Below are 22,949 nucleotides of genomic sequence, written 5' to 3'. Positions count from 1 at the left end.
TTATTCTCTCAAGACAAATATTTGGTCAGAATAGGATTTTATTTGTGCAGATAATTTTTAAAAATCTATTTACCTCAAAAACATGCCTTTTATAATATTTTGTATATAATAATCTATGTAATATTTACACTATGTTATAACAAATAGGCCTGTACTTTTTTTTGGGTATACTAGGTATGTACAGTACAAACTGTAAATTAAACAGCTGAGCTCAAAAGTTTATTTTTAACTCTAGAGAAAAGCCAATTGATCTCAGTTATTCATATCTATTTACTAACTGCTCTAAAGCTTTCAGTCATATCACCGTTTGCATCAGCGGATTAATTTTACACAGATCTCCAGTTATTAAATATTCCTTTATACTGAGAAGGCTTTGAATCTTTCTTATCCATGCCACTCTAAATGATTAGTTAAAGGCCTAATAAAAACATATGGGCTTAAGTATTTTATATATCTTCAAAACTATTCATTTGCTCAATGCATTGATTTGTGAGATTCGTTTAAAAGCATAAGACATAACTGTGTGATGTAGTCTTTGTGTGCAGGGCATTAGGACCGTGCAGCTAGGCCCTGCAGCAGCTACATTCTTGTGCATTTAAATAGAAACGGCATTATTGTGCTGATGAGAGCAACACACCTTCCCACGTCAGGAGGGAGGAGGCTGCACAGGAGCCGCTCTGCTTCATTTGTGTCCATGTAATCTCAGTGTGAGCTGCTCCTCTCCTCTCTCCTCTCAGTGTGTGTCTTTGTGTGAGTGTGTGTGTGTGTGCACGCAACAGCATTCATGCCTGCAGTGTAAACTTGCTCTCTCTGCCCGGGACATTCTGCTGTTTCACCGGATCCCTGTGCAGGTGAATGAGTTTTATCACCAACTGGAGAAGAAGCATGAAGAAAAATGACAGCAAAAAGTGAGTAGAAGCGGCAGCTTCTAGAAACCAGTGCATGTCTTGGTCCTGTCTGTGCTTGTCTATTGCGATAGTGCAACCAGCAGACGTGATTTAGTTGCACATTATGGGAATCGTAATGCGCTTGTTTTGTGTCTTGTCATTACATTGTTGACATTATGGTGTAGAGCATGACATGTCTAGGACACTGACAATCCTCTGTAGGACACACACACTGTTCCCCTTTGAGAGACAAAAAAGTTGTCAGTGATATATGACATATAATAAAGCCACAACAACCTTTTTTTTATATCACAGTGCGTCAGTAGGAAAAACACCGTGTCTCTTTTTTTGACAGTCATGATGTGGTTGAGCAGGCTCACAGTGAATTAGCAGTGTTACAATACGAGACTTTAGATGGAGTTCTAGATTTAATGTTGTTTTTTATTTATTTATCTCATAGATGTTTCTCCTTCTAATTTAGGTGGAATTTTTATTTATTTTTCTGTTTTTGCTGATTGGTTTTTCTTGGCTGTTTATGCTTTGCCGTCACAATTCAGTTTATTCATCATCTGGAAACTCCCTTCCTTAAAACCTTGAATAAAACTGGTTTTATCATTGCATCCAATTGGACAAAATTACATTTTTATAGATGCCTATGGATCTTTCAGTTGATGTTTATATATGCTTGCTTCTTTTCCATCTTCCTGTTTTGTCCGCTCCATTTATATTTGTGTGATCTGAATACGAATACCTTAATAAATAACACAAAAAACACACTCCCTCTATGTTAAATGTAATTTTACTTACGTTTCTATACAGATGAAGGATCCTTACGATTCTCTTGAGTTCTCTTCACATCTTCAGCTCAGACACACAGTAGCCTAACATCCTATCATCACTATGTGATCCATTCTTGCTTTCTCTCTAAGTTGACCTTTGACTTCTTCACAGTGATGCCAAGCAGGCACAAGATACCCCTGACAGCCTGGACTCCTCGAGCCGGTACATTCACAATGTGCACACAGTCCTTACAGTCACAAATATTCAACAGGGTCACACCACCATGTTGCTCGCAATGCTAATAGCACAATGTTTTTATTGACAAGTTTTTTTGGTCATTAGCTGTTGCCATTCAAAACGCAGGCATGCTGAGTCATACACATATTTCTTTTCCAAGATTGTCTATCATAAACACTCCAGAGCTGGATCCCGTCATCACAGACGTCAGGTCAGTGTCTTTAAATTGAAAACTTCCTGATAACAAAGAAAGTATAAATGAGTGCATAACACAGCATCTCCTGCTGTTCTCCACATCAATAATTCAGACAGTGAGAGCGTGACAGTAACATCATCTCTCACCTGTCTATGTCAAGTTCTGACTGGGTGAATGTGAACAAGGAGCAGCTGCTCATTTAATGGTCTGATCTCACATTATATGTGAAGGCATATGAAGGATTTATCAGAAATAGGAGGAGGAGGAGGAGGAGACGGAATGCTGTGCTGGTTTGGATCTGAGACAGGGAATTAAAGGAAAAGATTGTGCATGGTCAGCAAAAAGTAAATGGGGTTAAAATTCTAATTGCACATGTTCCCAAATTCAGTGTTTTGTAAATTTTCCTAAACCATCCAGTAAATATCTGCACAAATATAGGCCGGGGAGTGCCCACATATATCCCTGTCAGTGTTTCTATGGTTCTCACGATCATGTTCCTCAAACAAAAGCTCTCCTTTCTGCTGGTTTTCATCCCCAGAGATTATTCTTCTCCTCTCTCTAAACAATTTTGTTCCTGTTTCAGGTTACAGCTGCCGAACAACAACCACGCTGTGGAATCAACAAATACGTCGCATGGGTAAGAAAGGGGACAGCAAATCATCAGCAGATCACGACAAGGAATTGAAATGAAAAGCTGTGTGTAATCTCGCTGGGCTTTCGAGTTAGAGTGGAAGTTAAAGCTGTTTCAAACCCCAATACCTGCTTCTTCACACAGTACATTCAAGTTCCTTGTAAATGTACTTGTATCAACAGGTTTCATTTTGCAAGTGAATTTCTTAATCAATTGCTTAATGGCACATTTTACCTTGCGAATAATCCTCCCTATTGGTACTTGCTACTTTAAAGATTAGATCACAGCACATTATGTCACGTAAGCACATTGCTCCTATAGGAAGGCCAAATTACTCCAAACGAGCTGTTTCTCCTATAAACTTAAAAAGCATGAGTCTCAATTCTGTGCTGCTGTGCTATGGTCTCATTTATTATACTGTATACAAATCTCTATGCTGTTTTACAGTTAGTATACAATAAATACATTAGATCGTGACACTTTGACACAAGCATCTTCAAGCATCATTTAAAGTTTAAAACGCAGACTGAGTGTCACATAAAGAAAACTCAGCTATTATTTTAATGATTTACCTCTTTTATTTCCACCATGTCCTTCACACACGGGACCATGGGGTTCACAGCACAGTCCGATATAGAAATAAAGATTTAAGATTGGAGGAAACGTTTAAATAGGTTGAAATGGCAGCCTTTCTGCAGTCATAAATTCTTGTTTTTGAATTGCCAAAGTCAATTCTCCACCATGTTTAAAATCAAATTATCTCCGCCTTAAACCCATGACACTCTCACGCACAGAGGCAAATACATATTTTTACTACAGTCTATAAAGACTGATGGATTTCCCCTCATATTTCTCTGAGGGGCCAAAGTGCTTCACTCTTGTGTTTTTTATGAGCTGACACTGGGCAGAAAAATATATCAAATGTGATGAGCACTGGGCCACAAGCACATGTGATCTTTATGCATTTTTTTAGGTTAGCTCTTAAATAGTGTGTGTATGGGGCTGTGGATATGTGCTTTAGATTCTGGCTACTGTATTTACAGAGATGAATAGCAGCTTTGGGTTATGTGAGTGGTTAATGTGGTAATGTGATTATCAGTTAATAATTTAAGACTTTTTTTGAACAGGAAAACCAAACGGCCTGTATGTATATGTGACACATTGGCTCCTATCTCCTGATAGTAAACGTGATCATCTTTGGTTTTGATTGTTAGTGGAAAACAAATAGGTATTTTATAGACGAAACAAGAAGTTAAATGATTGAGAAAATTAGGGTTAGTTTCAGCACCGATGGAGAACTTGAGCATTGTAAGCAAGTGTGCATGGTATCCTGGTTGGCACTTTTTAATCGACTGATAATACTTTGGGACATTGGAAAATAGACCTGTTTCAACAGGAGACATATGGACTTGTGATAACAAGAAAAGCACAGGTGAAATTCATACTTCAGTGCAGCGTGTCAGGAACCTTGACCGTTATGAAGCACAAACAGGAGCTGTTGATGTTGAGCTTGACTTAGTGAGTCCTCTCTGAACTCACGTCACTATACTGTCTTCGGTTTCCGTGTGCATGTACATATCCTCTAATTATTGTACTGTATTATTCTTCTCTCATGGCACTGGGTCTATCTGTCATTCGTAATTTTACATTAGGTCCTTTGCAGCTGCAGAATGATGTGCTGTGCTGCACCTGTTTCTGCACTCGGTGGTCGCTGCAGTGTTCATTCTCAGCCACTGCAGCTGCAGCAGAATGGACCAGCTGATATTCTCACAACACACCAGCACTTTCCTATTCCAACTTTAAAACACACACTTCCCTCTTTAGCCCCCGCTATCATTTGTTCCTTTCTCTGAGCTTTTTTTTGTTTTGGGAGTTTCAGATCTTATAAAAAACCCTCAGGCCTTGGGTCAGCCTCACCCCTCATTTAGTATTAACCAATTGGAGCAGAGATTGCAGTGTGTGATGAGCGGAAGAGGTGGGACAGGCCTTTGTGTGTGTGTGTGTGTGTGTGTGTGTGTGTGTGTGTGCTCAGCAGCACAGATAGACTGTGTATTCTCTCCTCATGTGAGATAGTCATCCCAGTTTTATTAAGGTCTGCAGTTGCTGCTGTGTCCTTACTCCTCCTCTTCCTCTCCCTCCCTTCTCCTCCCCTCTTCCTCTCTCTCACTGTCTCTCTCTCCCTCTCTCTCTCTCTCGCTCTCTCACTTCCCTTCTGCTGCTGCTTCTGCTCTTGTTGCTGCTGCTACAGAAAGCGACACAGACCATTAGACTGCACTGCTGGAAAGGCCCCAGCCTCACATTCACTTCTATTTCCTTTCTACTGTCTTTTTTTCTGTCTTCTTCTCTGTCTCTCATTTACACTCAGACACACAAACACACACACACACACACAAACACACACACACACAAACACACTTTGCTAGATGAAAATGTCAGGAGAGGAAGAGAATCTGTCAAATGGGTAAGATACTTCACTCCTGCTGTATGTTGGGATGATGTGTGATTGTCATTCAGTGGATCACAGTACGATGAACTGTATGTATGTGTTTTTTTGTTTGTCCTGTTCCCATGATGTAAAGGGAAATGCATTGTATCTGTGATGCTCAAGCATGTGGACAAACTTGCTCTGCTTATTATAGGAGCAGCTCGGCTCTTTCGTTTCACTGCTCAACATAATAGGCCTCCAATGTCTTATAGCAGATGGAATGAATGTGGTGAAAGCCCTGCCAACCGGTGTTGATGAACTTATGCTTCATCACTTCTAAACTGGTGTGTGTGTTTCTGTGCAGTTGCTCGATAATGATTCTGACTGTGCTGGTTGCCCTCTGGAGAAATCAACCCAGAATTTCAGACTTGCTGACTTGTAATTCAATTAAATTATTTGGACATTGTGTGGAATGCACATCGTGACCCTGAGAGACTCTTCTCATTGTTGCCAAGCCTTTTTTTTCATGCAATTGTCCGGTATTCTCTCTATCCTAAAGACAGTGTCCTGTACTGTGTGATAATCTGTGCTCACTGACTGAGAGCTGCTTTATTTTCTTTTCAGAGTCCTCAGGCATCACATTATCCTTGAGGTGTTAACCTGCCTAAATTGTCAGTCAGGACCAGTTGAGTTAGATTCCAGCTATAAGGAAATGATCATCCCACTGATTGTTGGCTCTCATTAATCCTAAATAGAAAGATAGCCATTTTTGTTAGCTTTGCAAAATAATTATTTGCCCTTGAAATTGTAAACAATTTAAATAGTAAGGTAGGTTGACTGGAAACACAGTGTTAAATTTTAACAGCACTGTTTGGTAAAATACACATGAACCAACTGGTTTTGGGTTTGTTTTTTTAGTGTATGCTCTGGTCGGATGTAGTCAGTGGCCACAAAGGGAAGGCATGACTGTACATTATCATTCTTGAAAATCTTTACACAGTGTTATTTAGTTAGCTTGTTTTAATTTCCTCTGGATTTTATTAGTGGCTAGATTATTGATCCTTTTATGTCTAGTTTTTATTGCCTGTAGGCGTTCACTCATCATATACTGAATCTGCTTCTCTGGTAGATTGTAAGTGTGCTGTTTGTCATAAGGTGAACACAGCAGTCACCCGCATGTCATTATGCAGAGTTGCACCAGTGTACTGGTGGTGTGTTTATGTTTTTAATAAGATGTGACATAGTTGTGTGCGTGTGTGTGTGTGTCTGTCTGTCTGTCTATAACCAATAATAATAACCAGTTCTGTTTCTTAGTCACTGTTGTCATACACATTTGTTTTAGTTGTGTTTGCTCATTTTTCCAACTGCATCAGTGTAAAGATGTGATATCCAATGACTGATATATTCCATTCGCTAAATGTAAATGAGGAACAATTGTCATGCTCATGTGATCAATATGGTGATGGATATAATGGATGAAAAAAACACATTTTACCTTTTTGTGTAATAACTACTTCAACATTGGAATTTCCCTTTGGATTTAATAGAGCATCTATCTATTGATCTTTCTGTTAGTCTGTCTACCTATCTATCAGTCTCTCTCTACATCTATCAGTCTCTCTCCACGTCTATCAGTCTCTCTATATATCTATCAGTCTCTATCTATCTATCTATCTATCTATCTATCTATCTATCTATCTATCTATCTATCTATCTATCTATCTATCTATCTATCTATCTATCTATCTATCTATCTATCTATCTATCTATCTATCTATCTATCTATCTATCTATCTATCTATCTGTCTGCTTATCATCTGTCTGTCTGTTTGCCTGTCTGTCTGTCTGTCAGTATCTCTGTCTGTCAGTCTGTCAGACTGACCCTGAATATGTATTACACATGCTGTGTGCTCTTCACACCCTGAAAGGAAGAACACTTGTTTATACAGACCCATTGTCAGTATAACTTGATGAAGGAATAGTATTGATTTTTAAGACTTGTGCTCAGTTTGGTCACACTAGACCATACACTCATCACGTGGGGCTCATGTGCACAGTGTAATGAAGTCTGAATACACAGCAACTTTGTTGACAGACATTAGGAGCTAACACGAACAGATCTTTTCCAACAAACCTCTGAGATTGTCATTTTTTAAAAGTGGATGGTCGTGCATCTAGAGTAGTTTGTGCTGTTTCCTTCTATAATGTGCACTGTAATTCCAACATAGACAGGTCTAGCAAACCACTTTCTTGAGATAATTTGCTTGTCTGGCTCACATGACAGGCTGCTTTGCATCTCTCATGAAGTAGAGAAGTGAAGAGGACTTAAATCCAGAAAGAGACCTAGGGCCACACTTATTGTACACGTTCGTACACATTGGAGGTGAACGGGTTGTAGGTTCTAGGTTTCAAGACTGTCTTTGTTCATGCAGTAAAAAAAGAATCAGAGAAAGAAAGTGGAGGGTGGCAGAGCAATGTGATATATAACTTTCTGAATTTAGAACTTTCTGATTTCCAATGAATGAGGTCTAATAAGACAGATCTGGCAATTATAACATGATTTACATGTTGAAAATGTGATTTTTGAGTGAGCTAAGAAAACATCAAACCCTCATCTAAGCCTGTTTATTAGGCAACATATTTTATAGTTTTCAGCCTTGTCATCAGCTTTATGTGTTTATTTTGGTTCTCCAGGTCCTCGCCGTCAGACCTGTCCCTGGCTCTGGAGGACTGCATGGCTGCCCTAGACCTGTTTCTCCAAAACGACTTTGAAGAGGCGCAGGCCCGGCTCAGATGCAGGTAGGGAACAGCTTGAACCTGCTAGTCTAATAGATGTGGTTCTCAGCTAGAGGAGCCCAAGTCCACCTGCTTTTGGGCTTTCATAGACAAATATAACAAATGAGAAACAAACAAGAGATGCAAGCAACTATATTTTTAGTGTTGTAGGCGTTCTCGGACACTAGGTGAAGCTCAGGAAACTGCACTCACCCATGGCATGTCACAGTAGGAGAAGCACAGGTGTGAATAATAAAATTAATGATGGTGTAATTCCATCTTGCTGTTCAGGTTTAGGGTCCTGCTAATGCTCATGCTGCCCTTTTGTTCCACCCTCATGATCTATGGGGACGCTTACTGTTGTTGGAGTTATTTCTTGTAACACCTGTGTGTAGTGCTAATTACTAAAGCTGACATGCTGAAATAGAATGATAAAAATGTGCTTCTTCATACAGCCACTAACATGCATGGCTCTGACTCCTACAGCTTTCTTTTTACTGACGTGGTCATTTTACTAAACCCTGAAGGTTTGATCAGACCATAGATTGTGTTACTAGGACCTTTATCGCTTCCCTCTTTTCTAAGAATTAAGCCTAACTACACTTTAGTGGTTCATTACACATTTCTCAGCATAAAACATTATATTGTTTGTTGCAGACGAAAGTCTACCTTCCTAAAAGCAAAGAGATCAGTAATGTATTTCTCAGCTTAGGTTTGGACATCACAAATTCATCATAAAAAGACAAAGAGGTCCAAGCTGTCACGTTGCACTCGGAGAAATGTAGGATTCATTATTTTTGGATATTTACCAAGACAGGGAAATAATCTGTTAGAATACACCTGCTGCAATAATTGTATAATCTTTTTTTGTATAATAATTTTTATCACCCTACTTTATGGATTTTAACAATTAAAATCACAGCCTTTGGCTCAGTGACAGTTTAGAAACAGAAACATTACTGTCTGCATCATTTCTGGATCAGGGAGTAACGTTGGTGTTTGCTGCTGTTGCCTCTGAGATGATTTTATGAATGTAGATATTGTACGATTAACAAGTTGCTTTGAGTTACATTCACAAACATAAACCCTCTCCACACTAAAACCCTGCCTTCTAGTTTCTACAGTGCTGTGTCATCAAGTTACTCCATTGTTCACTGCTCAATTATTTGAGCCTTCACCGTCATCATTATTCATCACTCTCTATCTTCTCTCTGGAGCTTTGGGCCACGCCTTACCCCCAGTTTATAGGGTTAAATTGATAGATATTGCGATCCGATCCGAGGGCATCCGAGTTTGGTGTATTCAGTGTCAATATTAGGATTCATTTAGGTTTTTTGCACCGTAAGTATGGAAAACTTTCAGATTTGTGTAATTTGTTTGATTTTGTGGCTCAGGTTTGACTATACAGGCTTTCATTACATAAATACTCTGTTGCCAAGTGACTGTCCTAGTGTCATAAAACATAAGGTTTGTGACATATTCCAGCCAGGAGCAAAATCTGTCTTACTCTCACAGACATCACCTCGAGCTGCTGCAACATGAGGTTGGTTATCATTATTTTTGTCTAGATATTTTTCCATAGTGCTGTGGGCTGATGCCTCCTCTTCCCATCAGTGAAGTGCACCTGGCCCATTTGACACATTCATTAGGACAATATGAGTGTAGAAAGACAGAGGTCTGTGCAGATTAAAACCAGGGAAGGTGTTTTTTTCCTGTAACATTCAGGGAGTAGTATCTGGTTAAATATATTTAAGTGTTAATGACGTTATTACCACCTGAAAGGTCATATCAAGTTACTGTACAATCAGTAGGGTCAGTGCAAGTTACTTTACAATCACTCTTCTTCCCTCCAACTATCCTTAGTTATAACACAACAATCAAAACAAAAGGACGCAGGCTCAAATTAAAGTGTCGTTTTACATCTTAATGCAGCACTCTAATCCAATGTTTGATTTAAAAAAACCAACACCCACAGCTCTCCTCTGAATTATCCTGTTTGCTGCTCTGAATACGGAGCTCACGTGGATCTGTGTCTCCTTTTTAAAGCTGTGTTCTGACGCAGTCAGGTGGAGCAGGGTTATACATGAGCAGAGTCTCTGCAGCACACACACACACACACACACACACACACACACACACACACACACACACACACACACACACACACACACACACACACACACACACACACACACACACACTTTACAGAAACGGTTTAATATGTCAATTTCTTTTACCCACACATTTCACTTTATGGTCAATGACAGCTGCAATCTATCCTAGCATGCACTGTGAAGAAGATGGGTTTTGCTATTACGTGGTAATGATCTCACAATAATAACTTTGAGCAGTTAAAGGTCTCAGATCCACACATTGCCATGCTTTATGACTGTATGAACAAATATGCAGCACAGTATATCTCATGGGAAGTGGCTGTGAGTTAATCACAACAGCATTAACTGTCATCATGGGGGATTATAATACTGTTAACAATGTCAGGGATGCTGAGTCATGTTGATCTTAAATGATCAATAAGGTTCAATAATGCTGACATCTTATTGTAGAACTTACTCCCCAAACAAGAAAAGCCCTAAAAATGTATCACTATTGTCTTGTGCGATGATTAAGTGCAATGTTCTCAAACATGTATTGTTTTTGCCGATGTTGTATATTTCAGCCTGACACAGTGTATAGGCTGATCTATTGTTTGTCTCTACCAGTGTGTGGTTTATACCATGTTATATGAACCTATCAAATGAGCTGCATAAGCTGAGGTGCAGACACTTTAGAAACATTGCAGAAACATGCCTGCTGAATACCCAGTCCAATCTTTTTTTCCGTGTTTTTGTTGATTATCTTTAAATCCCAGAGGTTTCCAACAGCAGGCTTTATTTGCCAGCTCTCTGTTGATACTTGCCAGCAGAACAAACACAGCCAAAACTGTGCAATTACTGTATTTATTCTCCCTGCATGGTCTCCTGCCCCATTCCCCACAGCTGTTGCAGGAAGTATATGAGGTGTATGATGTACATATACAACAGTGTTAGTTTGTAAAAGCAAATTTGTAAGTGTAAAGGTTTGTGTCAACTTTTATGCTTAAATCAATTTTAACACTTAAAAACAAGTAACACCTAAAACTACTGAATAACACCGTGTCGTTTTTTTTTCTCTCTTCACTCTCCACTAACCAAAAATGGTCTAGGGAGACGGCCGCCCTGTCTGGTTCAGTCAGAATTTGCTTCTGTTAAAGGGAGTTTTTCCTTTCCACCGTCGCCTAGTGTTGCTTACAGGGGATTTTGGGGGGGTTTCTCAATAATTAAAAATAAGGTCTTATGTCAGTGCCTTGAGACGAATCTTTGTGTGAATTAGTGCCATTTAAATCAAACTGAACTGAATTGAAATGAAAATATTTGTATAGAAATTAACTGTGAAACTGCGAGTAGCATTGCTTTCACCCCTACTGCACTTCCTTATTGTCAGTAACATGTGCAGAGCTAAGTACAAGGCAGTTCCTCCCTTTCGTCATGGAACATTATGAAAATATCCCGGAGACCTGGCTTTAGCTGTGTCACGTTCAGGCTTTTGTATCCCTGAGCCCTGAAATAATGCTGACTTCTTCTTGAAAATAACTGGAATTCCCAGCCACTTTTATTTCAGTTTGCCTCACAGCTCCATCTTAAAAGGTTGCTCTGCTTCACTCGTAGCTGTTGTCTTACGTAACTAAGCCTGATGCAATAGAAATTTAAAACTGGCAAATCTCTCTGCTTCTCTGTTACTTTTTTCCCCTGGTTGTTTCTGAGTCAGTTGTTGTTTACTTTTTAAATACTGAATCGGAAACAAATTATTTTAGATGAGCAATAGAAGCTCTGCAAATATTGTTTACTAACTGACAAAAATTCAGATTTATCGGCACAATTTTATTTGACAAATTTTAATCTACTTTATTCTCTGCCTTGTCCTTACAATGTATTCAGGTCCCATCCAATATGTAAAGTTTAGGATAGGTATGTTTGGCATTTGTTTTGCCTGCATTTGAGCTCCAGTTCCATGGGTTGGAAAATCTGTTTATGCAAATTTAGCTCCTGTGGCTGTAAAAGACAACAGGTTTGACACGCAGGTAACATACAAGATTTTCTGTGTTACACTGCAGTGAAATGTCAGGTATGAAAACTGACGGGATTCCTCTGTACACACCCCGATCTTTATATTTTGGCAAAACGATTCTTTCATTTCTAAATGCACAAACATACAATACATAGGTAAATACAGACTACAGTATCTAAAGATATACATTTAAAATCAGCTGTGTAGAGTGCCAGTACAACAGCAAAACAGCAGTGCCATATGTTTTTTTTGTTTAGCATAATTGTACTCAAGTAATTGGCTCCAGTAATAGTTTAAGACTAGCTGAACTAGCTTATTAAAAACTGGAACAACAAGAACATCTGCTGGGAAAATGTACCTGTAGCTCTGCCTTAAATTCCTCCATCATATTCAAACTGGGAAAAAAAACTCAGTGTGATGCGAAACTCCTACAACCGTGGGTATAAATAGACACAATTTCTGTGTAGCAGTGTGGTTTTAGTCTTCCAAGTATTTGATCACAAAGCTGCTTTTATCGAGAACTGATGATCTGACTTCAATTTTTTATTTATTTATGTATTTATTTTGTGCCCATGTTGCAACCTGATTCAGTGATTCCTCAAAACTAAAGTTTTAAAACTAAGTCAGCACATTATCTGACTGTGGAAACAGATATTGAGTGTGTTTGTGTGTTTAACAGAACCAAAGAGAGCATGTATCACGCTCTGACATATGCCACCATCCTAGAGATGCAGGCCATGATGACCTTTGAACCCCAACACATCCTGGCTGCAGGAAACACCATGAAGGAGGCTCAGGCTATCTGTCAGCGGTAAGACTACAATACCAGCAGATACATTGTGACAGAGGAGTTTTTAATTCCTCTTTAGTCAACAGCAGTAATAACGCCTGTTCATATAAAAACAGTTTAGGAACAATCAAAGCGGCACTTTATTCGTGACCGATATGTTATGAAAGTAAGATAATTAGACATTCAGGAACACAGGACAGAATATTATACCTTTTGACCACTGATTAGTAAGGCTGTGCCAAAACCCCAGAACATGCTGAGATCACATTGTTTCACTGGCCTGAATAATGTCACAGCCTGATAGAGAGGAACTTTTATGACTCAGAGCTGGTAGATATAATTGACCCATACTGACAAACACTCATACACATTCAGCCTGATCTGATCCAAAGTCAGTGCTGCAGTTTTTAATGTAGTGGCTGTCGGTATCAAACATAAGGTACAGTCAGCATGTTTTGGTAACTTCACCCTTCAGACGCTCAGCATCCAGTCTTTTACAGGAAGGAGGTTGAGTCATCAATTTTCATAGAAACAAGATAGTCAAATAAAAGCAGGACAGTGCAACACTGCTGAAAAATAATCCTGAGGATTTTCAGTGGAGCACAACCACAAATTACTGATGAAGATGGTTTTTGCTTTGTCAATCAGGCATCGCAGAAAGTCAAGCTTTTCCAAAAACTTCACAGAAGGTCAGTAAAACCTGTGTTGATGTGGTGATAATAATTCATAATAAAAGTTCCTGTTGTGTATAAATGTGTTTAATTGAAGTGCATTAAAATAGCTAATTTGAGTCTTTCTTTACAGTATGTGTATGTGCAGCCATGTGAAAGTACCATATGTGCACATATACATGTATTTATGTGTGTGCGTGTGTGTTCGTATGTGTGTGTTCATGTTCATATTTGTACGTACATTCGGCCATTGTGCTGCAGCACTTGAGCTCTTCTGAGCTTTCAGGCTGTCTGACTGAAGGTAACTGTGACGTAATCCTTTTCACCTCAGAGGAACTCCACGCTGAAGTTTGCTATGCCGAGTGTCTCCTGCAGAGGGCAGCACTCACGTTCCTTCAGGTTAGTGGCCAGGCTTAACCAGACAACGGTTAATGAAATCAATCACTAATAAGTGTGTGCTTTATTGAAACCAACTTTCTGTTTCTCACTCTATTTTTTCTCCTCTTTTCTTTCTTGTGTTCTTGCTCATCTCTGCTCAGGATGAAAACATGATCAGTTTCATCAAAGGGGGAATCAAAGTGAGGAACAGCTACCAGACATACAAGTGAGAATCCATAATACAGAATGTCCTTTTGTTGTTATCAACTTTATGTTAATTATTCTCAGTTTCCCGTTGGGTCTTTTAATGTATTATTTCCATATTCTTCTTTGCCTCACAGAGAGCTTCACACTGTGCTGCAGTCCACTGGATACACTCATGGTGACAATCACAGTCATTTTGAGGGTGGTGTTAAACTGGGAGTAGGGGCCTTTAATCTAGTAAGTAGAAGGCTGTACATTTGCTTTTGTAATTAAACATGAGTCAAATAATAGTTGTGGGATGTAAGAGTTTCGTGTCAAAAATAATCCAAAAACACAAATGATAGAAAGTGATGTTAATGTTAGTACATTAACAGAAGCACAAACAAAATAGAGGATGTGAACCTACTGTTTAATAGGAGGAGCTATAAGTTGTAATATGCAGAAAGGCAGTGTGTTTTGAGCTCTTTGTGCAGAATTTATGAATTGCTGTTAGATTATAGTCAATTTCATGTTGTCCCTCTGCTATTTTGGGTTGATTAATTATGAGCATATATATTAAAAATTATTTAATCTTCACATACCTTCATAATCCCAACACAATTTTAGGTACTGTCAAATACATTTTAAATAAGAAACCTACTGTCACTAGGCATATACATATCCTCCCGTGATTGGTGTTTTATTTCACTTATTTGTGGGTAATTACTGCACTACCCTTGCGTGCCCTTGCACGCATGATTAGGAAATTCAAGATCATTTGCTTGGAAACGCTGATCTTGTAATGATAAAGAACTGACCCTGTGATGCTGCTGCTAGCCTCTGAATTCCACTGTTTATCTGCTTCCTGCAGATGATTTCAATGTTGCCCACACGGACGCTGAAGTTGCTGGAGTTTGTTGGTTTCTCTGGAAATAAGGTGAGTTCTACTGACAAATCAGAACCATTTATGGTTCACAGAGGAACTGAGAGTGTAATTGCTGTAGTTAGGTATATCTTGCACAAGATGCTTCATCCTTTATATTAATAATGTGATTTTAGTTTCACTTACTGATTCACAAGAAGTGATGCCTCTGATTCATTGCGAAACTCTCATGTCTACATCTGAGGCAAGAACCTGATATTTTTAGTAAAAGCGTGAGATGAAACTGTACCATTGACTGCACCATTTGTCTGGATCATGGCTTCATATTATTTGTTGGACTAAAATAATTATTTTATTCCTACTGATTTGGTTATCATTTTACAAATTCAACCTAACACAAGTGGTTTACATTTGGAGTCTTACAATTCATGCCAATTTTTTACGACACATTAAACTCCAGTAACCTGTATATCTTAATATCTAATATTTCACTGGGCCTGTCTATGAGCTATCTTTGCTCAGACTTTATGGCTAGACAAACAGATGCAGCTCTTCCTCAATTACACTGGGCAGATATTTTCAGCAAAATGCCAGCATGGATTGTCCAATGGGCCAGATATTTAATTCAAACTATATATGTTTGTGATTGTGTCTGTTCATGCAGGAATTTGGTCTCCAGCAGCTTCAGGAGGGCTCTGCAGAAATCACATTGAGGTCCTTCCTTTGTAATATGCTGCTGCTATGTTATCACACTTTTATGAGCTTCATACTTGGTGAGCAATCACACACAAATATGTGTAGCTGCAAAAAACCACAAAAAAAAAACACAAGGGTCTTAGCTGGGTTTGTTCGGTTTATTTCTTGCAGGAACTGGAGAAGGAGATGTTGAAGATGCAGAGAAGTTGCTGCAGCCATATCTCAAAAAATATCCTAAGGTTTGCCATGATTGAAAGCTGTATTTAAGTCAAAGCGAAGTATTTCAGTTCCCTCTTTACTTTTAGTGTTCCCAAACATATTTCATGTTTTGTTTCTCCCAGGGATCCATCTTTTTGTTCTTCGCTGGTCGAATAGAAGAGATCAAAGGCAACTTGGATGCTGTAAGTTTGTCCAGAAACACGTACACACACTAACACATGCACACATGCAAAGTAAATGGTTCAGGGTCAACAATATACTCAAGCATGTGTGCCCTGAACTTGTTTTCATCAACAAAGCATTTAGTTCACATTCAGCAATTACAAATATAGATTCATTAGAATTTAATTAAAGTTAAATTTTATTAATTTATCAATGGGGATGCACAGTTTATTTTTGCTAACTATTATGATGAATGAACATTTGTATTAGCTGAATGTGAATTACTAATATGTCAGGTTAAAGGTTAAGTTTCCATCCCCTTATATGCCATTTTAAAATACAAACCTTTGCACCCAACTGTATGTTGTAATATCTATTTGTTAATACTGATCTCAGGTGGAGTTATCACGATTCCCAAATGTTTGGACAATGTTATGTCAACCACAAATTTTGTCACACAATTGAGTGACTGATGTGTATTTTAGACAACAACTGAGGTCTATAGAACAGGCGCATAAGATAATTCAGGCTGCTGACTGTGAACAACACACATTGTTAACACACATTAATTCAGAACATGACCTAAGTTATCCTTTAAATTCACACTTTGTTTGTTGGGGTTTCCAGGCTATTAAGCTTTTTGAAGAGTGTTGTGAGGCTCAGCAGCAGTGGAAACAATTTCACCACATGTGCTACTGGGAGCTGATGTGGTGCTTCACATACAAGAGGCATTGGAAGATGGCCTACTTCTACGCCGACCTTCTCAGCAAAGAGAATTCATGGTCCAAGGTCTGTTTGTTGATTGATTTTGATCCCTGTTAGCTGTGACATGACAGCACCTTTTCTTCCTGACAATTTACAATGTCGATTTACAAAAATACACATTCACACCATCAGGACAATTCATCACAATACAAAACTGTAAAAAATAATGACATTAACTGGAGTTTGAAAAAATATCGTCAGAGCATAGTAAAGCTCTGACGATATAATGTTATCTATCACAATGTTAGGTGCCCAACCACATCCTACCATAGACTTTCACAACCTTTTTTTCCTAAGTAATGCTTTTAAACAATGTCAGCAACGTGTCTTGTTAAATAACAAGTATTGTGTAGTTGTAAAAAAAAAAGGATCATTCATCGTAAACAATTTATTTTTTTGTATTTATCACATTCCTAATGAATACCATCAGTAAGAACAGCAGTCTGTTCTTAACTTCTAGCCAGGTCAGACATTTATGCATTTTTGTACTTCTTCTGATTCCACAGGAGAGAACTATTCTCTATGTAATTTTCTGAAATTACTTATTGATGTACTTGACCAGATTGCTGAGCAACAATTCCGTTGAAACCAAGGTGAACTTAGTATAAGACACGTCTGTTGTTAAATAAAATATTTATCAAATTATCAAATTTGAAGTACTTTTCATTACCAGAAAAGTTGTAGACGTCATGTCAGCTGCAATAGGGAAACATGCCATCAAATATAAAAATCCACACCACTGGAGGTGTCTTGGTAGTGGCTATACTGCATATTTTTCCAGTTCAATTCCAGCACAGGACCCTTGTAACAAGCCAGTCCCCCCTCTTCATGAACCTGTAAGTTCACCCGCAGCAACAATCCACAAGGAAAATTCCACATCTAATAGTGAAAAATAACATTAATTACATTTTATGCTTTTTGACCCTAATCTGCTGCTTTTAGTAACTAAAAATATGTCTCGCAACCAACTGGAGAGTGGATTTAAATTTTGTTGCTGTCATCTGATTCTCTAAACATTGTACAATTATAGTTTTTTTCTCTCCATAGCCCATTTGAAAAGGAATGATGGGACTGCAGAACTAACCCCTTTTTCCTTTTCTCTCAGGCTACCTACGCGTATATGAAAGCAGCCTACCTCAGCATGCTGACGAAAGAGGATTGCCTAACCTTTGGGGAGACTGCACTCACACTGTTCAGGTATTAACTAAAAGCTGAAACATTTTAGAGAGATGCAATTTTTATCAGAAAGGAATAATTTACCAAAACTCTAAAAGTTGCTTTTGACATTTGCTGGCACAGAGCTATCCAAATGTGTTAATTACCTGTGAACAGCTGCAGAAGTAATTCAGTAATTATATCCTCCACATTACTGACATCTATGTGTATGGATTTAATTCAACATAATATTATTTTGCAGACAGGTCCCTGCACTAAAGCAGAAAATAGCTGGCAAGTCCTTACCAACAGAGAAGTTTGCTATCAGGAAAGCCCGTCGTTATCTTGCTGAAGACCCTATTCTTCTCCCTGCTCCTCCACTGGTCAGTAACCCACAGCACTCATTAAATGGCAGCCTGTCTAAAATACCATTAACGTTACTTGTGTAAAGAGAGCACATGTGGAGCACTGTGACCTTGTCATTCTGCCTCTCGATTACTCCGGAGTTAATGGAATTGTGGCTTTACCGGCATTTATACAGCGCAAATCTATATGCTTGATTTGTCCTAATTAAATGAACCTCAATGAACTTGAGTACAATTTGAACATCTCTATGTTCTCTTGAAATTTGTGTTACAAAAATAATTGTTGTTCAAATCAACAACAAAGAAAGGAGAGTTAGACACTACACAAAATACCTTCAGTTTTGACCTGTAACTGTATAAATGTGCTTATTGTTTTGTGTGATTTGTGTGTACTGTATGTGTGTTGTGTAGGAGATGATGTACATCTGGAATGGCTATACAGTCATTGGCAAACACAAGGACCTAACTGAGGGCATGCTGAAAATGCTGAATGAAGCACAGGCTAAACTCGAGAATGCACCAAGTATGCAAAATAATTTACCATATTATTTAAGATAATTCTCATGGATAAGCATTCTGTTTGCATTTATATTTTTAATATGCTGGTTTAATAAGCTTTAATGTGATAGTGATTTATTTTAGATTGGTTGACATCTACGCCTATGTTAAACTTAAGCTGAGCATATTAGCAAATAATATAGTATGTAAAAACAGTCATTATAAATAACGTTTCTACAGAAAAAACATATCTATCCATAATCTGTAAATTGCTTATTCAGTCCTAACTGTCCTGTTGTGTGGTTTTCAGGGACTGAGTTCACTATAGATGATCAGTGTCTGCTGAGCCTACTGAAAGGACTTTGTCTCAAACACCTTGGACACCAAGAGGAAGCTGAACACTACTTTACTCTGGTGCTCTGCAAGTAAGCCTCTCTCAGTCATACACACAGACAAATCACAATTTATGAGCGTTGAATCAAGGCAGTTGTAGTGAAAGAAACTCTCAGCTGAAGAGTCTTTGTTCATACTGACTTCATATACACACATAATTACTAAATACTAATGTATGTAATCCATATTTTTTTACATTACCTGCAGTGAGACTCAGATCAAGTATGACCACTACCTGGTTCCTAATGCCCTGCTGGAGCATGGCCTGCTATGTCTGGAGCAAGGCAGAAAAGATGAAGCTATCAAACTCCTAGAAACGGCAAAGTAAGTCACTTAGCCAGACAAAACATGTTCAGGCATCTGTGCTCAGTAAAAAGCCTAGCAAATTAATAGCTTTTGACTTGCTTACTTGACTTAGTAGTACTATGTAGTATTTTCACATATTGTAAACTACAAGTCATTACTTTTGCCTTTGGTATTTATACTATATTTTATATAGGAACATTATTTACCACTCTTGCAACTGTATGTATGTAAATTACTATTCTTGCTCTGTTTCAGGCAAAATTACAAAAACTACTCAATGGAGTCAAGAACACATTTCCGTATTCAGGCTGCTCTGCAAAAGGCCAGGGGCAATGGGGAGAACGGCATCCATGTTCCCTCTAGCCCATGATAGGCAGAGGAAGGCATGCTACAGCACAGACATTTTTCTGTCCAGCAGTCCGACAATGCAACACTCTGCCCAGCTTAGCTCTGCCTAATCAGACGGGCAATTTTTCTTTTTTTTCCTTTTTTTTTTTATTGTGTGTGCTGCTCTGACAGGAGGCAGTAGCTCTGTGAGGCCCTGACTGACACAAGCAGGTTTGCTACATTGTCTTCCAGGAATATTATTTATATATTAAAATGAAATTCAGTTCAGTTCTTCAGTTCTGTTCTGAATGATTTAAAATAGATACAAATTGAAAAAATGTGCCTATATTTATTTAACATTGCTTCCAGCAGGCTTGTTTCTCTAGCATAGTGACCACCCACAAGAGGTGCACTAGGGTAGAAAACAGTGCCACACTCACATAGTATGAACTGAATATTATTGATATTCGTAAATGTACTCAATTCAAGGTAGTGGCCATACAGGCAATAATGAGTGAAAAACTGGCCATCACCACCATTTATCTTGATTGCTACAAAGCCTTCTTTTAGTTCACTGTAAATTACAGATTATTAGTAAAATTACAAAGGGGATTTTGAATGTTACACGACCATGCTTTGACATGTTTTGACATTATATATAAACCATAACATGCAAATGTTATTTGATTAAAATGATGCACATAAAGTATTTACTTAGTGTTACATCACATATTTTGGTAGTTGTGTATCTCAGAGTGAACATTTTGCCGTTTATTTTAAAATGTTCACCTTCCCCCGAAACCGATGGAAACACTGTGTTCCATCGGTCATGTGTTCTTGAAATTTGTGAACCCTTAAGTATCATTTTCTATTTCTGCATTCAGGTACAGTGTACATTCACTTGTGGTATAGTCGGCCCCCATAGTTAGACACACAGGACAGATTTTGTAATTGTAATGAAATTGTATAATTTCATTCTACTGTACTCCACAGTGGTCTCTCTTTAACTTGTGTTTTGTGTAGTAACTGGTTAAGTATGTGAAAGAAGAGTACTGTATATTTAAGTATTCATTGCGTCAGTAATGCATCAGTAATTCAGTTTCAATTTCTGTCTTTCAAAATTAAAAACACACTTACTGGCAACATATGTATAATGTACACTAGATACACACTAGATAAAGGGAACCGAATTTAAAAACAATGAGACAAAAAGCTACACTTCAATTATAAATTGTCAAAAAATATTTGATCTGAAATATTTGTATGACAAAAGTATATAAACCTCTGCCTTCAGTAACTGTTGTGATTCTCTTTTATAGCAAAACCTTCAATTTAACATTTTCAGTAATTGTTTATCAGCCCAGAGGGGAATGCAGCTCATTGCTCCTTATAGAACAGCTTTAACTCAGGGAATTTTAGTTGGCATCCTTACATGAACTGCCTGCTTCAGGTCCTCCTACAGCATTTCTATTAGATTCGGCTCAGGACTTTGATACATTAAATTTGTTCTGCTTTAACCATTCTTTGGTAAAATAACTTGTTGTCCAATGTTGCTGATGGTGGACATTTATCACTATTACAAACCTTTCTCTTAAAAGGAGATTTCTGTTGGTAGGTCACTGGTGGGGAGGTTAACAATAGTGTTGAATGTGTTAACACATTCAGTCAACAGGTGGAAACCAAACTCCAGAAATTATTCAGTAACCCTTTTCATCATGGAGAGCAACTCTTTTCTAAGGTCTTCTGAAATCTTCTTTGTTTGAGCCATGAAATATTTCCAGAAACCTATATACAAAAAGATTGATAGTGAAGACCAAGATTTATCTTCTTTAAAAAGTACAGAGCCTTGCAGACTTACAGCTGATTGTCACCCTTTTAACTGAAACAAGTGACTTGACTTTCCCCTTAAAAAAATCTAATAAATAGAACCTTATATACTTTACTAACACAGAAAGACTTAAAATTGGGTTATTTCCCACAAATTTCTATATTTATTTCGGTTCCTTTTATCTAGTTTTAGGATTTGCACAATAATCAGATCACATTTTAGGTAATTCCTATGCAGAAATAGAAAAAAATTCTAAAGGGTTTGTGAACTTTCAACCACCCTTATATAATCCTGGTATATTCACAGTATGTAAAGGCATTTGCACAGAGCTGTGTAAATCAGCCAGCCCTGCAAACTCTTCAGAGTCAAACACTGCCTTGACTTGCAGTGGGAGTTTACTTAAATTTATATACTGTAAATGGCACGTTTTACACAAATTGTCCTGTTTTAAGAGGACAGATGAATGTGTCTTTTAGAAAGGCAGGCTCCCTCATTTTCCCTCCTTTTCTCCTCCTGGTGTGTAGGACAGACTCCAACAGTACTTGAGCTTGAACAAACAGGCCATTCACAGCAAGCAGTGAAGGTCTGTGTGGTTGTGTGCCTGTTGCATCTTTAGTGGGTTAGAAAGTGGCCACCACTGTCTTCCTGCTTTGTGAACATCCTCTACTGCTGTATCAACCATGTTTGACAAAAACTTCCTATAGAAGGACTTGAACATCATTACCACAATGCTGTATAAAATAATTATTTATATATGAACAAATAGTTGTAAGGAATGATATTTTAAGACATAAACTAGATGCCTGTATTTGTAATGGTGGTGAGGTTATTTGAAATCACATGTCCTTAGTGTCTCAAGTGTTGGAAGTAGAGCACTTCTGACTTATTCATGATTAGACTACAGTTTAGGATTGACAATGACTAGAAGTCACTTCACATATTTTTAATGGTGGAGGAAATGTATTCTTATTATAGTTTCAACAGCAGTCAACCATATTTCTAATAATAAATTATCTTTATTTTCTTTGCTTGACATTTTGATTTTACAAAGATAGCTCAAAGAAATTATATTTTAGTATAAATTGACATCATTATGTTGGGCATCAGCATATTATGGCTACCACTGAGCAGAATGACATTCCTGTACATAGTGAATGTTTCTATTGTAATTTAAGATGAAACAATGATGAACCTCTAAACACGTCACATTTTGTGTTGTCTGTATGCCATTTGTGTCTGCAATATGTAAAAAGACAGTATCATTCATTTCAAGAACAAAGAAGCAATTAATGATT

At 37.9% G+C, this 22,949-nt stretch overlaps 1 protein-coding gene across 5 annotated transcripts; it reads left to right on the top strand.

Moving 5' to 3' along the window:
- Positions 1-663: 663 nt before the first annotated feature.
- ttc39a (tetratricopeptide repeat domain 39A) lies at positions 664-22,678 on the top strand. Of its 5 annotated transcripts, XM_067512919.1 has the most exons (21): positions 664-908; positions 1,839-1,889; positions 2,065-2,115; positions 2,684-2,737; positions 7,851-7,955; positions 12,715-12,846; positions 13,474-13,514; positions 13,828-13,895; positions 14,036-14,100; positions 14,216-14,315; positions 14,929-14,994; positions 15,605-15,713; positions 15,808-15,875; positions 15,978-16,037; positions 16,645-16,806; positions 17,888-17,979; positions 18,200-18,320; positions 18,714-18,825; positions 19,111-19,225; positions 19,401-19,517; positions 19,755-22,678. In XM_067512919.1, the coding sequence occupies exons 1-21, from the start codon at positions 856-858 to the stop codon at positions 19,867-19,869; spliced, it is 1,857 nt and encodes a 618-aa protein (XP_067369020.1). In that variant the 5' UTR covers positions 664-855; the 3' UTR covers positions 19,870-22,678. The 5 variants fall into 5 exon arrangements, with proteins under 5 accessions (XP_067369020.1, XP_067369021.1, XP_067369022.1 ...); XM_067512920.1 differs by lacking the exon at positions 2,065-2,115; XM_067512921.1 differs by lacking the exons at positions 1,839-1,889; positions 2,065-2,115.
- Positions 22,679-22,949: the final 271 nt, after the last annotated feature.

The sequence above is a fragment of the Channa argus genome, chromosome 8 (genome assembly GCF_033026475.1).
Source record: "Channa argus isolate prfri chromosome 8, Channa argus male v1.0, whole genome shotgun sequence".
Lineage (NCBI taxonomy): Eukaryota > Metazoa > Chordata > Actinopteri > Anabantiformes > Channidae > Channa > Channa argus.
Note: the sequence above shows the minus strand (reverse complement) of the source record. Positions and strands in the feature narration are given on the sequence as shown.

What these genes read in the sequence shown, in the direction of transcription:
- ttc39a (XM_067512919.1), top strand. Translation starts at nt 856, where the DNA reads ATGAGTTTTATCACCAACTGGAGAAGAAGCATGAAGAAAAATGACAGC. An exon ending in GCTCAGGCTATCTGTCAGCG is followed by an intron (nt 12,847 to 13,473) that starts GTAAGACTACAA and finishes TTTGTCAATCAG; the next exon opens with GCATCGCAGAAAGTCAAGCT. An exon ending in AAACTCCTAGAAACGGCAAA is followed by an intron (nt 19,518 to 19,754) that starts GTAAGTCACTTA and finishes GCTCTGTTTCAG; the next exon opens with GCAAAATTACAAAAACTACT.